This window comes from Rhinatrema bivittatum, chromosome 8 (genome assembly GCF_901001135.1).
Source record: "Rhinatrema bivittatum chromosome 8, aRhiBiv1.1, whole genome shotgun sequence".
Taxonomy (NCBI): domain Eukaryota; kingdom Metazoa; phylum Chordata; class Amphibia; order Gymnophiona; family Rhinatrematidae; genus Rhinatrema; species Rhinatrema bivittatum.
The window spans coordinates 191,592,025-191,607,292 of record NC_042622.1 but is presented as its reverse complement, the minus strand read 5'-3'; the positions used below and the strand labels follow the sequence as shown (position 1 = coordinate 191,607,292).

The 15,268-nt window shown below is 40.1% G+C and overlaps 1 protein-coding gene across 7 annotated transcripts in view; it reads right to left on the bottom strand.

The window, feature by feature from the left end:
* Window positions 1–920: 920 nt before the first annotated feature.
* AUTS2 (activator of transcription and developmental regulator AUTS2) overlaps window positions 921–15,268 on the bottom strand; it is a 1,828,564-nt gene continuing 1,814,216 nt past the window's right edge. For all 7 annotated transcript variants that reach the window (XM_029612215.1, XM_029612220.1, XM_029612218.1 and 4 more), the window contains 2 exons: window positions 14,911–15,133; window positions 921–3,898 (listed from right to left, as the gene is read on the bottom strand). In XM_029612215.1, the coding sequence (XP_029468075.1) occupies window positions 2,668–3,898; window positions 14,911–15,133 (1,454 nt within the window). In that variant the 3' untranslated portion in view covers window positions 921–2,667. The remainder of the gene's footprint in view (window positions 3,899–14,910; window positions 15,134–15,268) is intronic.

The following is a 15,268-nucleotide window of genomic DNA, read 5'->3' as shown; positions in this document are numbered from 1 at the left end:
CCTTTTCTGTCTTCCTCATTTGTACTACACTGTCTTGGGTAGATGAGTATATAAGTTCGCCAATTTAGTTCCCTCCAGCCCCGCCTCTCCCCCTACCTTTCCCATGTCGAACTATAACAGAGACGGGCACGGGCACCTAGAAAGGGATTTTTTAAAGATACAATTAACCACTGAAATCAAAATCAAACGTTGAAATCACATTGACATCCCTGGATGGGATCAAACCACCAATCTTTCTGCTGCTTACCTTGAAAATAGACACCTAATATCACTGCCCTTATTATACCGATGGGAAGTGTCGAAGACTATTTCGTGCATTTTACTTTTTTTTCCCCAAGTGAGTTTAGAAACTAGTTTCAAACTTCAAGGCATCCTAGCTTTGACTCTCTTGGAATATATTCAGACTGTGTCTGGAACCAGTTTCACATCCTGGGTGGCTAAAGCGTAGACCATATTGTAGTTATGTGATCTGCCTCCTCCCATTTCCAGTTATCCTGTGGGTCTCCTTGTCACATCTGAAGATTACAGGAAACTTTGCGGGTAAGTCAGCTTGTGGTGCACACATGTAGCAGGCCCTCACATGATATAGCAGCATCTTTTTTAAAAGGGTTACACGCGAGGTCAAAACTGGGTCCCCTGTTTGCATGCACTAATAATTATAGCACGGAGTGGTCTTCTCTGTCTATATTATAAAGGTTTTACAGCTTGCATTATTTCGTATTGAATGGGTTTAATTGGGAGTGTGGTGCTGATCACCCAGGTCTGTAACATTTATGGGTGGGAGAGGGGAGGTGGTGAAGACACGCGAGTTCTTAGTGATATGTTGTAACAGAGGGATTGTGGTTTTTGCCTGGGGTAGGGGGAGTTGGTCCTTTCTCTGCAATGATGGGCACTCCACACAAAGAGAAGCATCTGGAAGCTTAGTTCACATTTTTTAATAACATGGCACAATTTACATTACACAAGTCTTCGCTGATGAGGAACATGCTGAAGATTCTGAGTCGCTTCACTTTCCATTTCTTTCCTCCACCCTATGTTTACATAGGATCTAGAAAGGAATTTAGTACATACAGGATAAAACAGCAAAAAGGGTTGTATATAACAATTTCTTTACAATACTGAAAGCTACTACTACTGTTCCAGTGTACATATTGTTCTGGAGAAGGTTGGGGTTATTTTTTTTTTTTTTCGTTCCTTAAAAAAAACACCGCACAACATCTGGAATTCACAAAATCTGAAGCTCACAACTAAACCTTCAGTTGACTACTAAAATAGATCTCTGCTCATTAGAAACAACGGTCTGTCATCAGACTTATTTTTTTGTTCTTTTGCCAAAACAGGATAACAACTTCAGATAAGCACTTTCAATACACTAGAAGATCAATGGAACTAATTTTATTTAATACATATATTTTACAGCCCAGTAAACCATGTATATAGGGTACTCTTTCAGATAAAGTCATATTCTCTCCAAGCATGGAAGTGAGATGCCTACTATAGCCTGAAACTGCATTATGAGATGGACTATTTTCAACAATTGATGCAAATTTTCAGCATAATTTGTGTTGCCGGTTTTACTCCGGTGACCATGAAACAAAAAAAAAAAAAAGGTTAGCCGGTGACAAAGGCCCCAATGTTTCCTACTTACAACAACATGTCAAATGGCAACCTTTCTTCATGACGTCTTCACTAATGGCTATAATTTACTTCATCATTTGGGGAACGTAAGCCTTCTTCTAAATTCTGTACAATTTATTATTATCGGAAAAGGTTTGGAATGACATGGAACTAACTCTTAGTCCGAGTGGTTGTTTCGATTTATTTTTCAAAATACAGCAAAACCTCTCGCTACTGTGTGCAATATAAATTTTGCAAGGAAAGGCAAAACTCTGCCTTGGTTCAGTTTCTCACCGTGTCCTTTGAATGGAAGCTGCTGGTCTTGCTACAGGGTCTTTAGCCTGTGGGAGCCCAACGGAGTTCACCTTTTAATGGTGAGCTCTGGCAATTGGTTGCTTTGTTAGAAGCGTACCTCGCAAAACAAGCAGGAAATATATGGAAATTTGTCAGGGAAAATATGACTTTACTTATTTTGTAAGTGTGTTGAAAAGGCTCCTTTCGTTTATGCAGGCTTTTGCGAAAGCCTTAGCATTAATTGCATAGTTGAAGGGATTTCTCTGTCTAAAACAATAAATGTAACACAGCATAAGCAGACTGTGTTCATCAATAGTAAGTTTGCAAACAGCATAGTTTAAGAAGTATTAATGTATTATGTTACTTCATTTCATCTTTTTACATTTGTACAAAGTAAAGCTTTCATCTCACCCTTTTGCATATATGAACCATTGCCAATGAAACAGTCATTTTGTACATATTTACAAGGCCTTCAAACCCATTAAATCTGAAAATGTCTTTTTTTTTTTTTAAATCAAAATGTTGCAGATGAACAACTTCTTAAGCTTTCTGCCTGTTCCAGTCAAATGTTTTTAAGTTAGAAATAAAATCTTGTCGAAGACACAAGGAACATATGACTTGGAGAAAATGTTTGGAAACTTTAAACAGATAATGTACAAATCTTTGCACTCAGGTCTATACATTTTTACAAAGGTCCAACCATTATTTTTTTTTTTTACAGTGTCTTTATAGTATCTTCATTCACAACTTTTTATTTTATCGAGCTTCAATGTCTTTGAGGGTATGCGATGGAGGCCTATCTCTTATCTCTGTGGAGAGAGGCGTAGTCCTTCTGGGAGATCCAGGACGACCACCCAGAGTAGAAATAAGAGGTGGAGGGGCACTCAAAGCTGCTGTGGGGGGAGTTTTATTGAGAAGTCCGTTTTGATGTGCTGTTGGAGGGCTGACCCTGGGATAGTGCATGCTGGGAAGTCCGGGGGTCATTAAGCTTGGGTGAGGGAGGTGCCCGTCCAAGGCAGCTGGATGAATTGAGTGCAGGCGGGCATGTTCATAGTCCTCTCGAAGCATGTGCAACCGTTCTCTCTCATCCAATTGGCTAGCTCTTTCATGTTCCCTGCGTGGGTCAACAGAAAGTGGGTGAGGGTGATGGTGATTATAATCATGTGGCTCCCTGTCCCTGAATGATCGTTCAGTTTCATATAACCTTGGTGCTGTCAGTCGATGGAGAGGGTCGCTTCTTAACAAAAAGTCTCTGGCCAGGGGGTCTCTACGGTGAATGTCTAATCCCCTGTAGGGATCTCTCAGCGGATCCCTCATTGGATCCCAGTGGAAAGAAGGGTAAGGAAAACGTTCTCCACCTGGGATTGGGCTTATACCCATAAAAGATGTCATCATGCGAGTCCTGTCCAAACCACCAATACTGTTCATGGGATGCATTCCACTTACACCCACAGTCATAGGCATAGATGATAAAGGACCTGGATGCACGCTAGATGCGGATATTGGAGGTGCCTGTTCGGATGACCTATGTATTTGAGGTACCTCGTGGACATCATGATCCTCCTTTCTTTCTTCTTTCACTTTGATATCATTGCTTTTCTTCTGAGTATCATAGGCTGACTCACTTTTTCTCTCCATGTCTCTGCTGGAAGTACTGTTAGGCCTGGTGCTTTCTAACACTGGAGGTCTACCATAGGGTGAAGCCACCCTAGACATCTGCTTAGCCTCATCAACTATTCTGACTTCATGGCCCAGGCTTTCCTTTTCTGAAATATGGTTGTCCTTAGTTTTATGCTCCTCCATAGGAGCATCTTTCCAGGCTTCTGAATGATCTCGATCTCGTTCTTTTGTTTTTTCTTTCTCTCGAACCTCAGCATTCAAGTGACTCCTGATTTGTTCAGCTGCACTGCGGTTGTGCCCCAAGACATTCACTGTGCTAACAGGTGCTGGCGAGGGATGACTGGAGTGGCGTTTCTCAATACTTTCTCTAAAGACAGGAGAGAATATAAAATACACTCTTTGAGCATCTCAGCAAATCAAGGGAGTAAACATAAAGACATACGCTTGCCTTGAATGTTCATTTGTGAATAATGTGAACTCAAGGAGGAAGGGGGAGGCGTCAGAATTCAGCCTGATTTGAGGGTGACAAGAATTCAGAATTTTCCCCCAGATCTACTGAGGAATCCCTTTGGATTTTTACCATAATCTGGGAAAAATCCTTCAAAACTTCTAAGTGAATCTGAAAAATCTACACTTTAGATTAAAAAGTAAAATTCATATTGGATCAGGCAATCTCCCGAAATCTGCAGCAGGTTTCAGATCTGCTTTGAATGCTTCATTAAAAAGGTTCATTCAACCAATCTGACAAACTTCATACATTTTTCCTGGTTTGTTGCCTTTGATTGGCAAACCAGAAATTTGCATAAACTATGAATTACAATCTTTTTAGTTTTTCCGGTGTGTACAGAAAAGCATAAAATGGACCCTTAATATCTTCATAAGATAGGAGAAAGCTTTCAATAAATGTAGATTTCTTTGAGTTTGATATCAATTCAAAACAAAACCAGACAAATCCTTTTCCTTTCTCCCAGAGAGCTTGTTAAGTTGCTGGCCATGGCTTGGTATGTGAATGAAGCCCTGTCGTTTTCAAAACCGACACCCCTTTCTGGGTTTCTGACTAACGCACTGAATGCTGCAGTAAACTCATCTGTGGCAACATGCATATCCGAAGAATTGCTCACCTACATTAAATTTAGATCGGAAAAGGAACACATGGAAGATTAATTAAAATTCTAAATGGCGAAAATATCCCAGATGAACGATACAGCTAAAAGTCTAAATTTTACAAGCTCCTATCAATACTGATTTCTATTAGTTGCTTAAAGCTTTCATTCTAGGTTATAACAAAAAATAATAAAAGATAATGAGCAAGTTTAATGTTATTCACCCGCCACATGACAACATAACTAATATGTCATTTAGAGGGCAAGTGTCAAAGTGATTTATGTGCTGTCGAGGTTGCCTTCCTTCAAATCGGCTAAAAGTGTGCGCAGGGTTCTACAACGCATGCATTTAGCGGTGGCATTAACAGGGGGGTGGGTTTCAGGCAGGATCAGAAAATAAGGCATGCAGATTTTATTTACAAGTCTATGGGCGTTATCCTTCCTTACAAAAGACACCCAGACAAAAAAGGCAGGTACAGAATCCTGCAGACACTTGGTAGCTGCAAACTGCCAAAGGAGTTATGTACGAGCTTTCTGTGTGAAATTCAGTGCAGAGTCAGAGGGTAAAATGAGCCCATGGACTTCTCCCCAAAGTGAACAGTCTGAAAGTTGTTCCTTTAAAGAACGTTCATCTAAATCTGTTGAACCAGCTTTTGACAGGTGTTTTCTTTTTTTTTACCAGTGGGCAATAACACTTAGGTGTCAATAAGAATTGGTTTCCAAGTACCAAAGGGAGCAATCTAAAGGGGGAAAATTGAAATTTAACATAATAACCAGCAGGTGCACTCTTGAATCTTTCGTACAGCTTAACCAAGTATTCAAAAAGTGTCCAATAAACACTTTTAATTAAAAAAATAAAATGATTCTGGGACCAACTGAATGACCTGCAGGTTGGGGTTTTGCATCACTAGGAGAATGATTTCTGAGCCTTAGATGGTAACTTTTAAACAGGCGCATGGGTGCCCATTTTTGCATGTCCATCGGGCTAGGGACGCAGCCATTTTATAACACACGCATGTATATGTGCTCATGTTATAAAATAGCCTGACTGCGAGTGCACGCGCACACAGGTTTAAGTAGCCACGCACCTATGAGGTAGATTTTAAAAGCCTTGTGCACGCAAAAAATGACCACATCTGTGCATAAGTGGCCTGCATGGGAGCTACATGGATTTTAAATAGCTGGGAAGGACGCGCGAACATTCATGTACATGGGGCCAGTACTGACACATGCAACCCTTAATTTTCCTCAGCCAATGCATATGTTATACATGTAACTTTGCTACAGCTCCTCAGTAGGCATTGGGGTTTCGGGGGGGGGGGGGGGGGGTGGGTTACACAAACATTCAGAGGAATTCATTGTAAAATTGACATCATTAAAGAATTTTAGTCCTTACAAGCGATGAAAAGGAATTGTTTTGTACAATGCGGCTAGCAGAGTCTGCAGTGTACAAATCAACTCCTCCTGTTAGAATTTTCATCACTTATAAGGTCTAAAATTCTTTAATGATGTCAGGTTTACAATGAATACCTCTGAATGTATCTGTAACACCCTCCCAACCCCAACCCACCTCCTGAAAACTCACCCCGAATCAAACTGCACCCCCTTACAATGGTGCATATATTGAGTGTCAGGCTGAGCCTGATAAAGAATCTCTCTCTCTCTCTCTGTTTCTCCACGGAAGAAAAGTGTGGAAAGGTTGCAGACATATGCACGTGAAGAGTATTTTAAGAACTACAGGCACACTTTAGAAAATAGCGTGTTCCTTTGCACATGGCGAGATATTCGTGTTTATGGGCGCATGCGCGGCCCTTTTAAAATCTACGGGTATGTGTGCAAATGCTGCTTTTGCCATGTAAGTGGGGGGATTTTAAAACACACGCACGCAGACACCATTAGCAGTTTTCCCAATCCGTTCCCATTTCACTCCAAGTTTAATAGCCTCCCTTCTCCCCCGTTAGCCCTGACCCTTAAAACCCCGCCGATCTATCTGTCTTTATTTTATAACTTGCACATCATCCACAGCTGAATTAAAGCTGCATTGCGGGGGACCCTAGCGTACGCATGTGCACGTAAGTATTCACGCACTCATTTCAATGTGAAATCCAGGAACGCCCATTCCCCGCCTATGCCCCTCCCCTTTTATTGGAACTTTTCATTTGTGTACGTGTAGAGGGAATAACGCGCATATCTGGGTGGCTTTTAAAATCCGCTCGGCCCAACATATCCGTGTATCTCCTGGTTTTGGCGTGCACCGGCCTTTTAAAATTCAACTGGGTTTTTTTTTTTTTTAAATTAAAAAGGCAGTTTCTTGAACCCTTAAATGGCCCAAAAGTTAGTGCTTCTCAGAGCTAAGGAGGAGATCTCAGTGTCCAGATTATTAGGACAACCATGCTGTGGCTCTCACAGTTCATGGGATGGTGGGTGACACGGGAAGGGGTAAACCTGACACAAATACCAGTCCTTTGGCGCTCACTGGCCAGTTTTCAGACTAGCACTCACATAGCTGTAAGGAAGATGCTTTGTTCTGTCTCTGCAGCAGGAGACTAGTTCTATATTTGGCCTGTTTGTAAGGAGACGGAAGGACTCGCAGCATGACAAAAATAGTAAAGCGAGAGGATGTGGAGGGAAGGTAAACTGAGGACAAAATGCTGTAACATTTCATAGGCACTTTAAAATGCTCTGCCTCATCTTTACACTGCAACGGCTCAGGCCCCGGTTATCTGGACAAATGACCAAGCTGATGTAGCCCGAGACGTTTTTTGGTTTTTTTTAAAGATCTATTAGAGATGATCTCTCAAGGATTCCTTCACTTAAAGAATTTAGATCGACCAGATTTGAAGACACCCATGCTTTTTCCTGTGTTGCTTCTAGTTTTCGGAATGCTTCCATAACAGGTTAGATTAGAGAAAGATTACTTAGGAGCCGTTTCTGCACATAAAACACAGGTTTCTAAGTGTAAATTGCTCATTATATAATTGTCTGGGGCTTGGGAGCTTAAAAGCATGCACATAACTTAATTTCACACATGCTGGCACACAGACCAAAATACGCAGTCTGGGAGGCGGAGCTGGAATTTACATACATGTTTTTTTTAAAAATGCAAGTAAATTAAAACCCACAGGGTCACACACTGCAAAGAGCAATTGTAACTTTGTGTGGGCTCGTTTGTGCGTGTTCTTAGAAATAATTTTCAAAGCAAACTTATGCGCATAGGTTTACTTTGAAAATTGGTAGAACTTATGTATATAGGCAACTTATAACTCAGGACTAGATTTATCAAACTATCGTATGTGATAGGAAGAGGGGCATGTTTTATGGTAATAGCCTATTTATTGCAATGTGCGCTATCTTAGCGCTTAGCTATAAGGCCCGTCTAGTAGTTAGGTATTTATACCTCTATAGGAGGCCCACCTAGTAACGCGAGGTGAGGTTTATGTATTAGTGTAGGGGTTAGGAGCCACTTTGACATGCAGAGTGAGACGTATGAACAGAACAGTGCACTCTTGTGAAGATTTGATGTCCTTCGGAGTGAGGAAACTCACCCAAAGATGAGATTTGTGCAATGTTCTCTCAACCTAACTTGATGATACCCAGGTTGAGAGTCCATGCGAAAATGCCTTAACGCATGTGAAACGGCCATAACGCGAGTTGGAAAATAACCCCCTTAATGCGGATTGGTATCAAGTTATGCTCCCTAGATTTAGGAGTGCTTCTCCTGAAACCTAATTTGGATCCAGCTGGGTGTAGTTTACCCTTATGTGTACTATTTTTTAAGCACAGTACTACTGTCTGAAAGGCCCCTGTTTGGTATGATATTGGTATTGTATTTCATTAATATATTGCCTAGAATTGTTTAGAGAAATGTTTCAAAAATTTATATAAATCAATTCAAAGCAGTGCAAATGTGATATTATAAAAGGACATAGGATCGTTTCAGTGGACTAGTTGAAACTTGACTGCTTTCATCAATTATAAGAGAATGTTATCTTGTTTCATTTACTACTCTATCAATCCTCAAATAAAATCCTAGCTATTTTTGCAATACACAATGCAAATGTTTCACAGTGACACAATGTGCCTCCTTAGCAATGTAAAATCTTAATGCTAACCATAACTATTAAATGATAGTTATTTTGTTGGTTTTATAAGTCCCACTTGTACTCAAAATTGCCCCCAGTTCATCTGCAGAATGGTTACTGGAAGATCCCCATGTACACCAGTATATTTTTGATTGATTCTACCTTTAATACTTAATCTAATGCACTCTAGTGATAGCAATACAGTCCGAACTGCAATTATTATATAGCACAATTTTCAGAAGGCATTTGCCCATGTAAATAGCGATTTTATCAGAGGACCTTGGCTTTCTGAAAATTGCCCAGCTCTTACCACCATTAACCATCATCACCATTGTTTCTTATCTCACGCTCTTCCAAGAAGAGAGTTGAGAGTGTGCTACATAATAGCCTGGTTAATGAAGCCCGCTCCAACAGCATCAAAAAGATATAAAGAGAGAGGATGAGAGGACCAGCAGCAGTAATAGAGGTCAAGGGACAAGAAAGGCAAAATGACTAGAATAAAAGATAACAAACCAAACAAAAGGGCAATACAACACTAGTTCAACATAAGATTACACACTGTCTGAAGAAAATGATGAGGAAGGAGGGCACAAGGCTGGTCAAGGAAAGAGGGAGGAAATGAAATCAATTGATCAACTGAATCAGGAGGACCCAGATAAAACTATGCCTGGGGATCAACAATGCGCTCACTTTTACATGAGTAAAAAGTAGGCAGGCCTGGGGGACTGATTAGGTCAGGGGAGGAAAACTGTGCATGTAGATTATATTTTCTAATCTACATTGACAGAAGAAGTGCAAATGTCTGTGGATTCTTTTTCCTGGGGTAATGTTTGAAAGAAAAGTATGTTTGTAAAAGTATCCATGGATAGTTCCATCTATGCAAGAAGCTTTCCAAACTGACCCCTAATGCATTATCCCATCAGATGACTGAGCTGCAGGCCACAAAGAATAGGTGAGTCTGTCTTAGTTTTTGGAAAGGCAATTTTTACAAATCATTTACCCAGGCAAATGGTTGCTTACACAGGTAAGGAGTATTCAAAAATCACCCACTCTCTAGCAATAGTAATACAGTGTTGTTCCACGACATTCGCTCTTTTATGCATTCTCTTGGAGGCATTCACAGGGCGAGGTTGGATCAGAAGAGGCAAGTAGTTTTTGCATTTTCAAAACTATGTACGTTGTTTTGGCCGTAAAAACAAAAAAATCAACAGAAAAAGTAGCTGCAAATTTCCTTGGGCAATTTTCAAAGGAAATGGATATATGGACTTTCCCTTTAAGAACTGGTGCAAAATCCAATTGGATTATATGCATGGTTTCATCCTGCACAGTTTTAAAAACTGCTCCTCAAATTAGTATTGCAAAAACATTCTTGACATTTTTTTAATATGAAAACATTATGATACAGAGACTTCATTTTTATGTAATATGTACTTATGAAATTGTATCAGGTGGTCCTATGGGACTGAGGAGTCAGACTACAAATTCTAGATTAGATTAGATTTGATAAAAAAAAGTAATTGGTCAACATGGAGTCAGGCCAACTTTCTGCGGTTATTAATTTGAATAAGTGTTTGGATGTGCTAAACTGGCTTCTGGACCACATATTAAAACCAAACCCATAGAAATCTGAGATGCTGTGGGTTAGTAGATAAATCAAGACACTGAATGCCCTTCTTGTTATTAAAGGAACAGAACTTCAAAATATCATTGTAGTGAAGAATCTTGGGGTTTTATTGGACTTTAAGCTATTTGGATGTAATTGGATCTCTTCAGTGGCTTGCTCCTCTTTTTACCTATTTGAATGATTCATAAATTGCAACACTTTTTGGAAGAGAAAGACCTGGTTGAGTAGGGTTGATTATTGTAATGCTCTTTAGCAAGAGCTGCCAAGTGTTGCTTTGAAACATCTACAATTAATTCAGTACACAGCGGCACGATTACTGGTTGGGTAGAAGAGTAGGGATAATGTTTCCCCTATTTTATGTACATTAAACTGGTTGACAGTTTCACAGAGAGTGAAATTCAAAATTTTATGTATGGAGAGTGGTACAATATAGGGTGAAATTCTAAGCACGAAACAAGAGTGGGTCTGGAGGTGATCTATCTAATCTTAAGGTGGTCAAACAGATGGATAGCTGACAGTAAAAGCCAGAAAGATTCTTGACTGCATAAGGAGAGGAATGGTCAGCAGAAAAACGGAGGTGATATAGTTCTTGCATAAGTCCATTGTAAGACCTAATTCTGGCGACCACACATTCAAAAAGATGATATAGCCCCTTTTCTTCGGCCCGGCTCTTGTGCGTGTAACGAGGGTTATGCACGCGGCTGCGCCCCCTTCTAAAATGTGCGCGTGTGCAAGCCCAGCTGCGCGCGTAACCCCCATATTTTACACCCGCTGGCAATTTAAAATTCGCCCGATATTATACAGAAAAATATAGTTTTTCATATTTTCACGCAAGCCATGGTCAGGTATCGTTATTTTCTTAGTGTGTTTGTGTGATCCAGACTGCAAGGCAAAAAATCCCATCCTTCCACCTCTACACATAGTCAATGGTCTTCATTTTAAATCATATGGGGGCAGACTTAAAGATCCAAACATGTATACCCAGAGGAAAGGTGTGACAGAAGAGATATGATAGAGACATTTAAATACCTCTAAAATATCCATGCATAGGAAGCGGGCCTCAACGGAAAGGAAGCTCTGGAATGAGCGGTCATGAGATGAAAGTGAAAGGGGGTAGATTCAAAAGTAATCTAAAGAAATATTTCTTTTCAAAGAGAGAGGTGGATGCATGAAACAGGCTTCCAATGGAGGTATCTGAGGGAGTCTATAGGAAACTCCCTTAGACTATCTTAAAGGACCAGGAACAGCGGTCTTACCCGGTCTTCCTTAAGATACGGAACCACAAGGAATCCTGGGATAAGGGAGGAGCCCCTTACCAGAGTGTAAGAACTCAGGGCCTAGAAAGGTTAAACAGGCTCCCCGGGGAGCAGGCAGGAAGTCACTGTATGAGAAAACCTACTTTGCACTTCATTTTTCACTCTAAACTACACAAAAGGGAAGCAGCCAGAGTTATGCCTCCTTTTTCCTTCTGGTTGTTTTCAAGCTGCTATCTCCCAAGTTACCACAAAGTAGTAGAACCAAGGACAGTATTTGAATTCAAGAAAGCATGGGATAAGCACAGGGGATCTTTGAAGGAATGGTAGGGTCTATAGAGCTGAGTAGTTGGTGTGGATGGGCAGACTAGATAGCAGAAAAAGATTTTTCGGCCTATCACATTTCTATGTTAATCTCTTTGCAATTGGGGACTGAAGTTCCTAGCACAGTGTTTAATTCCCTATGCCCCAGCTAGAAAACTGCAGTCATTAGATTTAGATCTGTTAAAGGTTCCCACTTCCTTGCAAGTCAGATTTATGGCAATGCATAATTCTGCCTTTAGCTATGCTGCGCTTACTCTATGGGATAAGATACCTGTAGAAGTGTGCCAAGAAGAGAACTATTTTGCATTTTGCAAGCTGATTAAATCACTGCTATTAACAGACACTTTTGAGTATTTAACTGTGTAAGCAAATTATTAGAAGTACTGTCTAGGATTTTAAGGTCATTGTCTGTAGTACTGAATGTTTTAAACTGAAAGTTGATGTTTTAGGGTGGCACTGAAATGTAGTAGACTATTTGGATATGGATGTGAATTATTTATATTTCTTGTATTAATTGGAAGGGGGGTGGATGGGTGGGGGGAGGGGGGGCCATGCTGAGAATGTTTTATTTTCTGAAAATTGTCAGAGGGTAAACCACCTAGAATTTGATTTAGGAAATATATTAAATGTATTAAATAAATAAATTCTAAATACCAAAAGAAGCATAACCTTCAATGCCACTGTCCATGCTAATGAGACTGAAACCCAGTATAACCTATCTCAAATGTAGCCCCTGAAGAAGGCAGCATTGCCGAAACACCCACTGTGGCGGGCATTTCTTGTGGCAGTTGAAGCATGGAATTTGTGTACACTTTGAGATGTTGTTGAGCAGCACTTTTGTCATTTTCGTTTCAAGCTAAGCATTTCTTTACATTTGGATCATTTTATCTGCAAGAAGAAAACTTAATATTATGAACTGACTGTCTGTACATGATAGATGATTACCTTTAAGTGCTGTGTCAAAACCCGTAAAGTGACTTGAGGACAGTGTTTGTTCCAAGTGCCATGTTAAGATTTATTTTATTTTTTATTATTTAAAATCTTTTCTATACCGTCGTTAAGCGGGGTGCCATCACAACGGTTCACAATAGGGCACAAAAACTATGTTGTATAACGTGTCTAGAATTCTAACTCTTAAACAGGTGCCATCAAAAATACTGTAACATAATATCATAATAAATACTATTTGGTGAGTGTTATAAGTCATGTCCAGTTTTTCTAACTCCGCTATAAGATTGGTGTTACTTAACTCTAGTTCTTTGTTGTTTAAGATAAAAAGAAGAATTTAGAATATAGAAGAGAAGACACACTTTAAGAAGGAAAGGTGCGTGTGTGTGTGTGTGTGTGGGAGTTTGCCTGACCGCAACTAACATTTCCCTGGGTTCTACTCTCAATTCTCTTTGTGGTATGCTTGCTTAAATAGCCATGTTTTTAGATTTTTTCTGAATGTTTTGATGTCTCTTTCCAATCTGATTTCTACCAGCATGGTGTTCCATATTATAGGTCCTGCTAGGGATAGGGCCCTGTCCCTTACTTGTGTTAATCTGGCCGTCTTGACTGACGGAATAGTTAGCAGTGCTTTTTTTTGCTGATCTTAGATTTCTGTGGAGGGGTATGTACGCGGAGGGCTGTGTTCAGCCACTCTGCTTTTTCGTTGTGTATTAATTTATGAATGGTGCATAAAGTTTTGTATTGTATTCTTTGTTCAATGGGTAGCCAGTGTAATTCTATTAAGGTTTCAGTGATATGGTCTCTTTTACTTTTCCCAGTTAAAATTCTTGCCGCTGTGTTTTGTAGAATCTGTAATGGTCTTAATTGTGGTGTATGGCAGGCCCAGTAGGAGGGCATTACAATAGTTGGTACTGGAAAAGATTAAGGCTTGTAAGACTGATCGGAAGTTGGTGGGCGTTAGTAATGGTTTTAATCTTCTGAGAGTCATAAGTTTGGCGTATCTTTCTCTTACTTTTTGAGATATATGTTGTTTCATACTTAGTTCTGGGTCGATTATCACTCCCAGGTTTCTTACTTTCTCAGCTAGATGTATTTTTTGGTTGTTGTTGAGTGTGATTGGGTTCTGAATGATCGTTATGTTTTTTCGTTCTAGGTGTAAGAATTCAGTTTTCTCTATATTGATCATTAGTTCCATTTGGTTTAGAAGTTGTTTTATTATATCTAGGTACATGTTGGCTAAGTTTAATGTTTTCTCAATTGTGTCGTCAATTGGGAGTATTAACTGAATATCATCGGCGTAGATATAGTGTGAAATTCCTAAACCTGCTAGTAGGTGACATAAAGGTAGCATGTATATGTTGAACAATGTGGCGGATAGGGCAGATCCCTGTGGAACTCCTGTTTGAAGGTTTATTTTCTCTGACATTACTTCTTTGATTTGCACTTGGAAGTATCTGTTATTTAGGTATGATTTAAACCACTTGATTGTCAAGTTGCTGAATCCTATTTCTTCTAATCTATTTATCAATATGTCATGGTTAACGGTGTCGAATGCCGCTGAAAGGTCAAGCATTACTAAAATGTACTGTTTACCGCTGTGAAACCCTCTCATGATGTTGTCTGTTAGTGTCTCATAGACACTATTTATGATACCATGTTAATGCTTCAGGATCCACTGACCACAGCAGTTTGATCAGAAGATATGATTCTTTTTTTCTTTTTTTACTTATTTCATATGTTTTTGAAAAGATTTGGATTTGTGGTCTGCAGTGGAACTATATAACCTGAAACCTTCAGTTTTTGGTTTTTTTAATACATAAATAGAAGAGATGAACAGACCAGGACTGACCACCCTTTTGTTCAAGACACAGAGGCAGGCGATCATCCTGTTGTATATGAAGCCATCTTGTAAGAAGCCCCCTCCCCCTCCACCACCAAAACTACATTCTGGCATAAAAAAAAAACCCCACATGCTAGAAAGGGTCACCCCCATCAAACAGTGCATGGTTTATATTGACAAATTCCAAAAGCGCCTTTCATACCTTTCTTTGTCCTCTTTACCAAGCGAGGAGTCTCGTTTATCTATATCTCTGTCTCTGTCGTGAGCAGCCACAGAGGCACTGCGCTCTGTCTCCCCGGGCTTCAGCCAAGGAGGAGGGGTTGGGAAGGAGGGAGGCGTTCGGTGCAGTCGGTTCCAGGGCTCATGAGGGTTGCTAAAGCTTTGCATGCTGGGGCCATCTTTGTGGCCAAACATCGAATTTGGCGCTAAAAGGGTGAAGTGGAAAACAGAAAAGGTTTTAAGAGAAAACTTGTGAACATGGCTGCAAAGGTACTTTTTCTCCTTACCTCCTCCACTACCACCCCAAACAGCCCTTATACAGGGATGTTTAAAATAGGTAA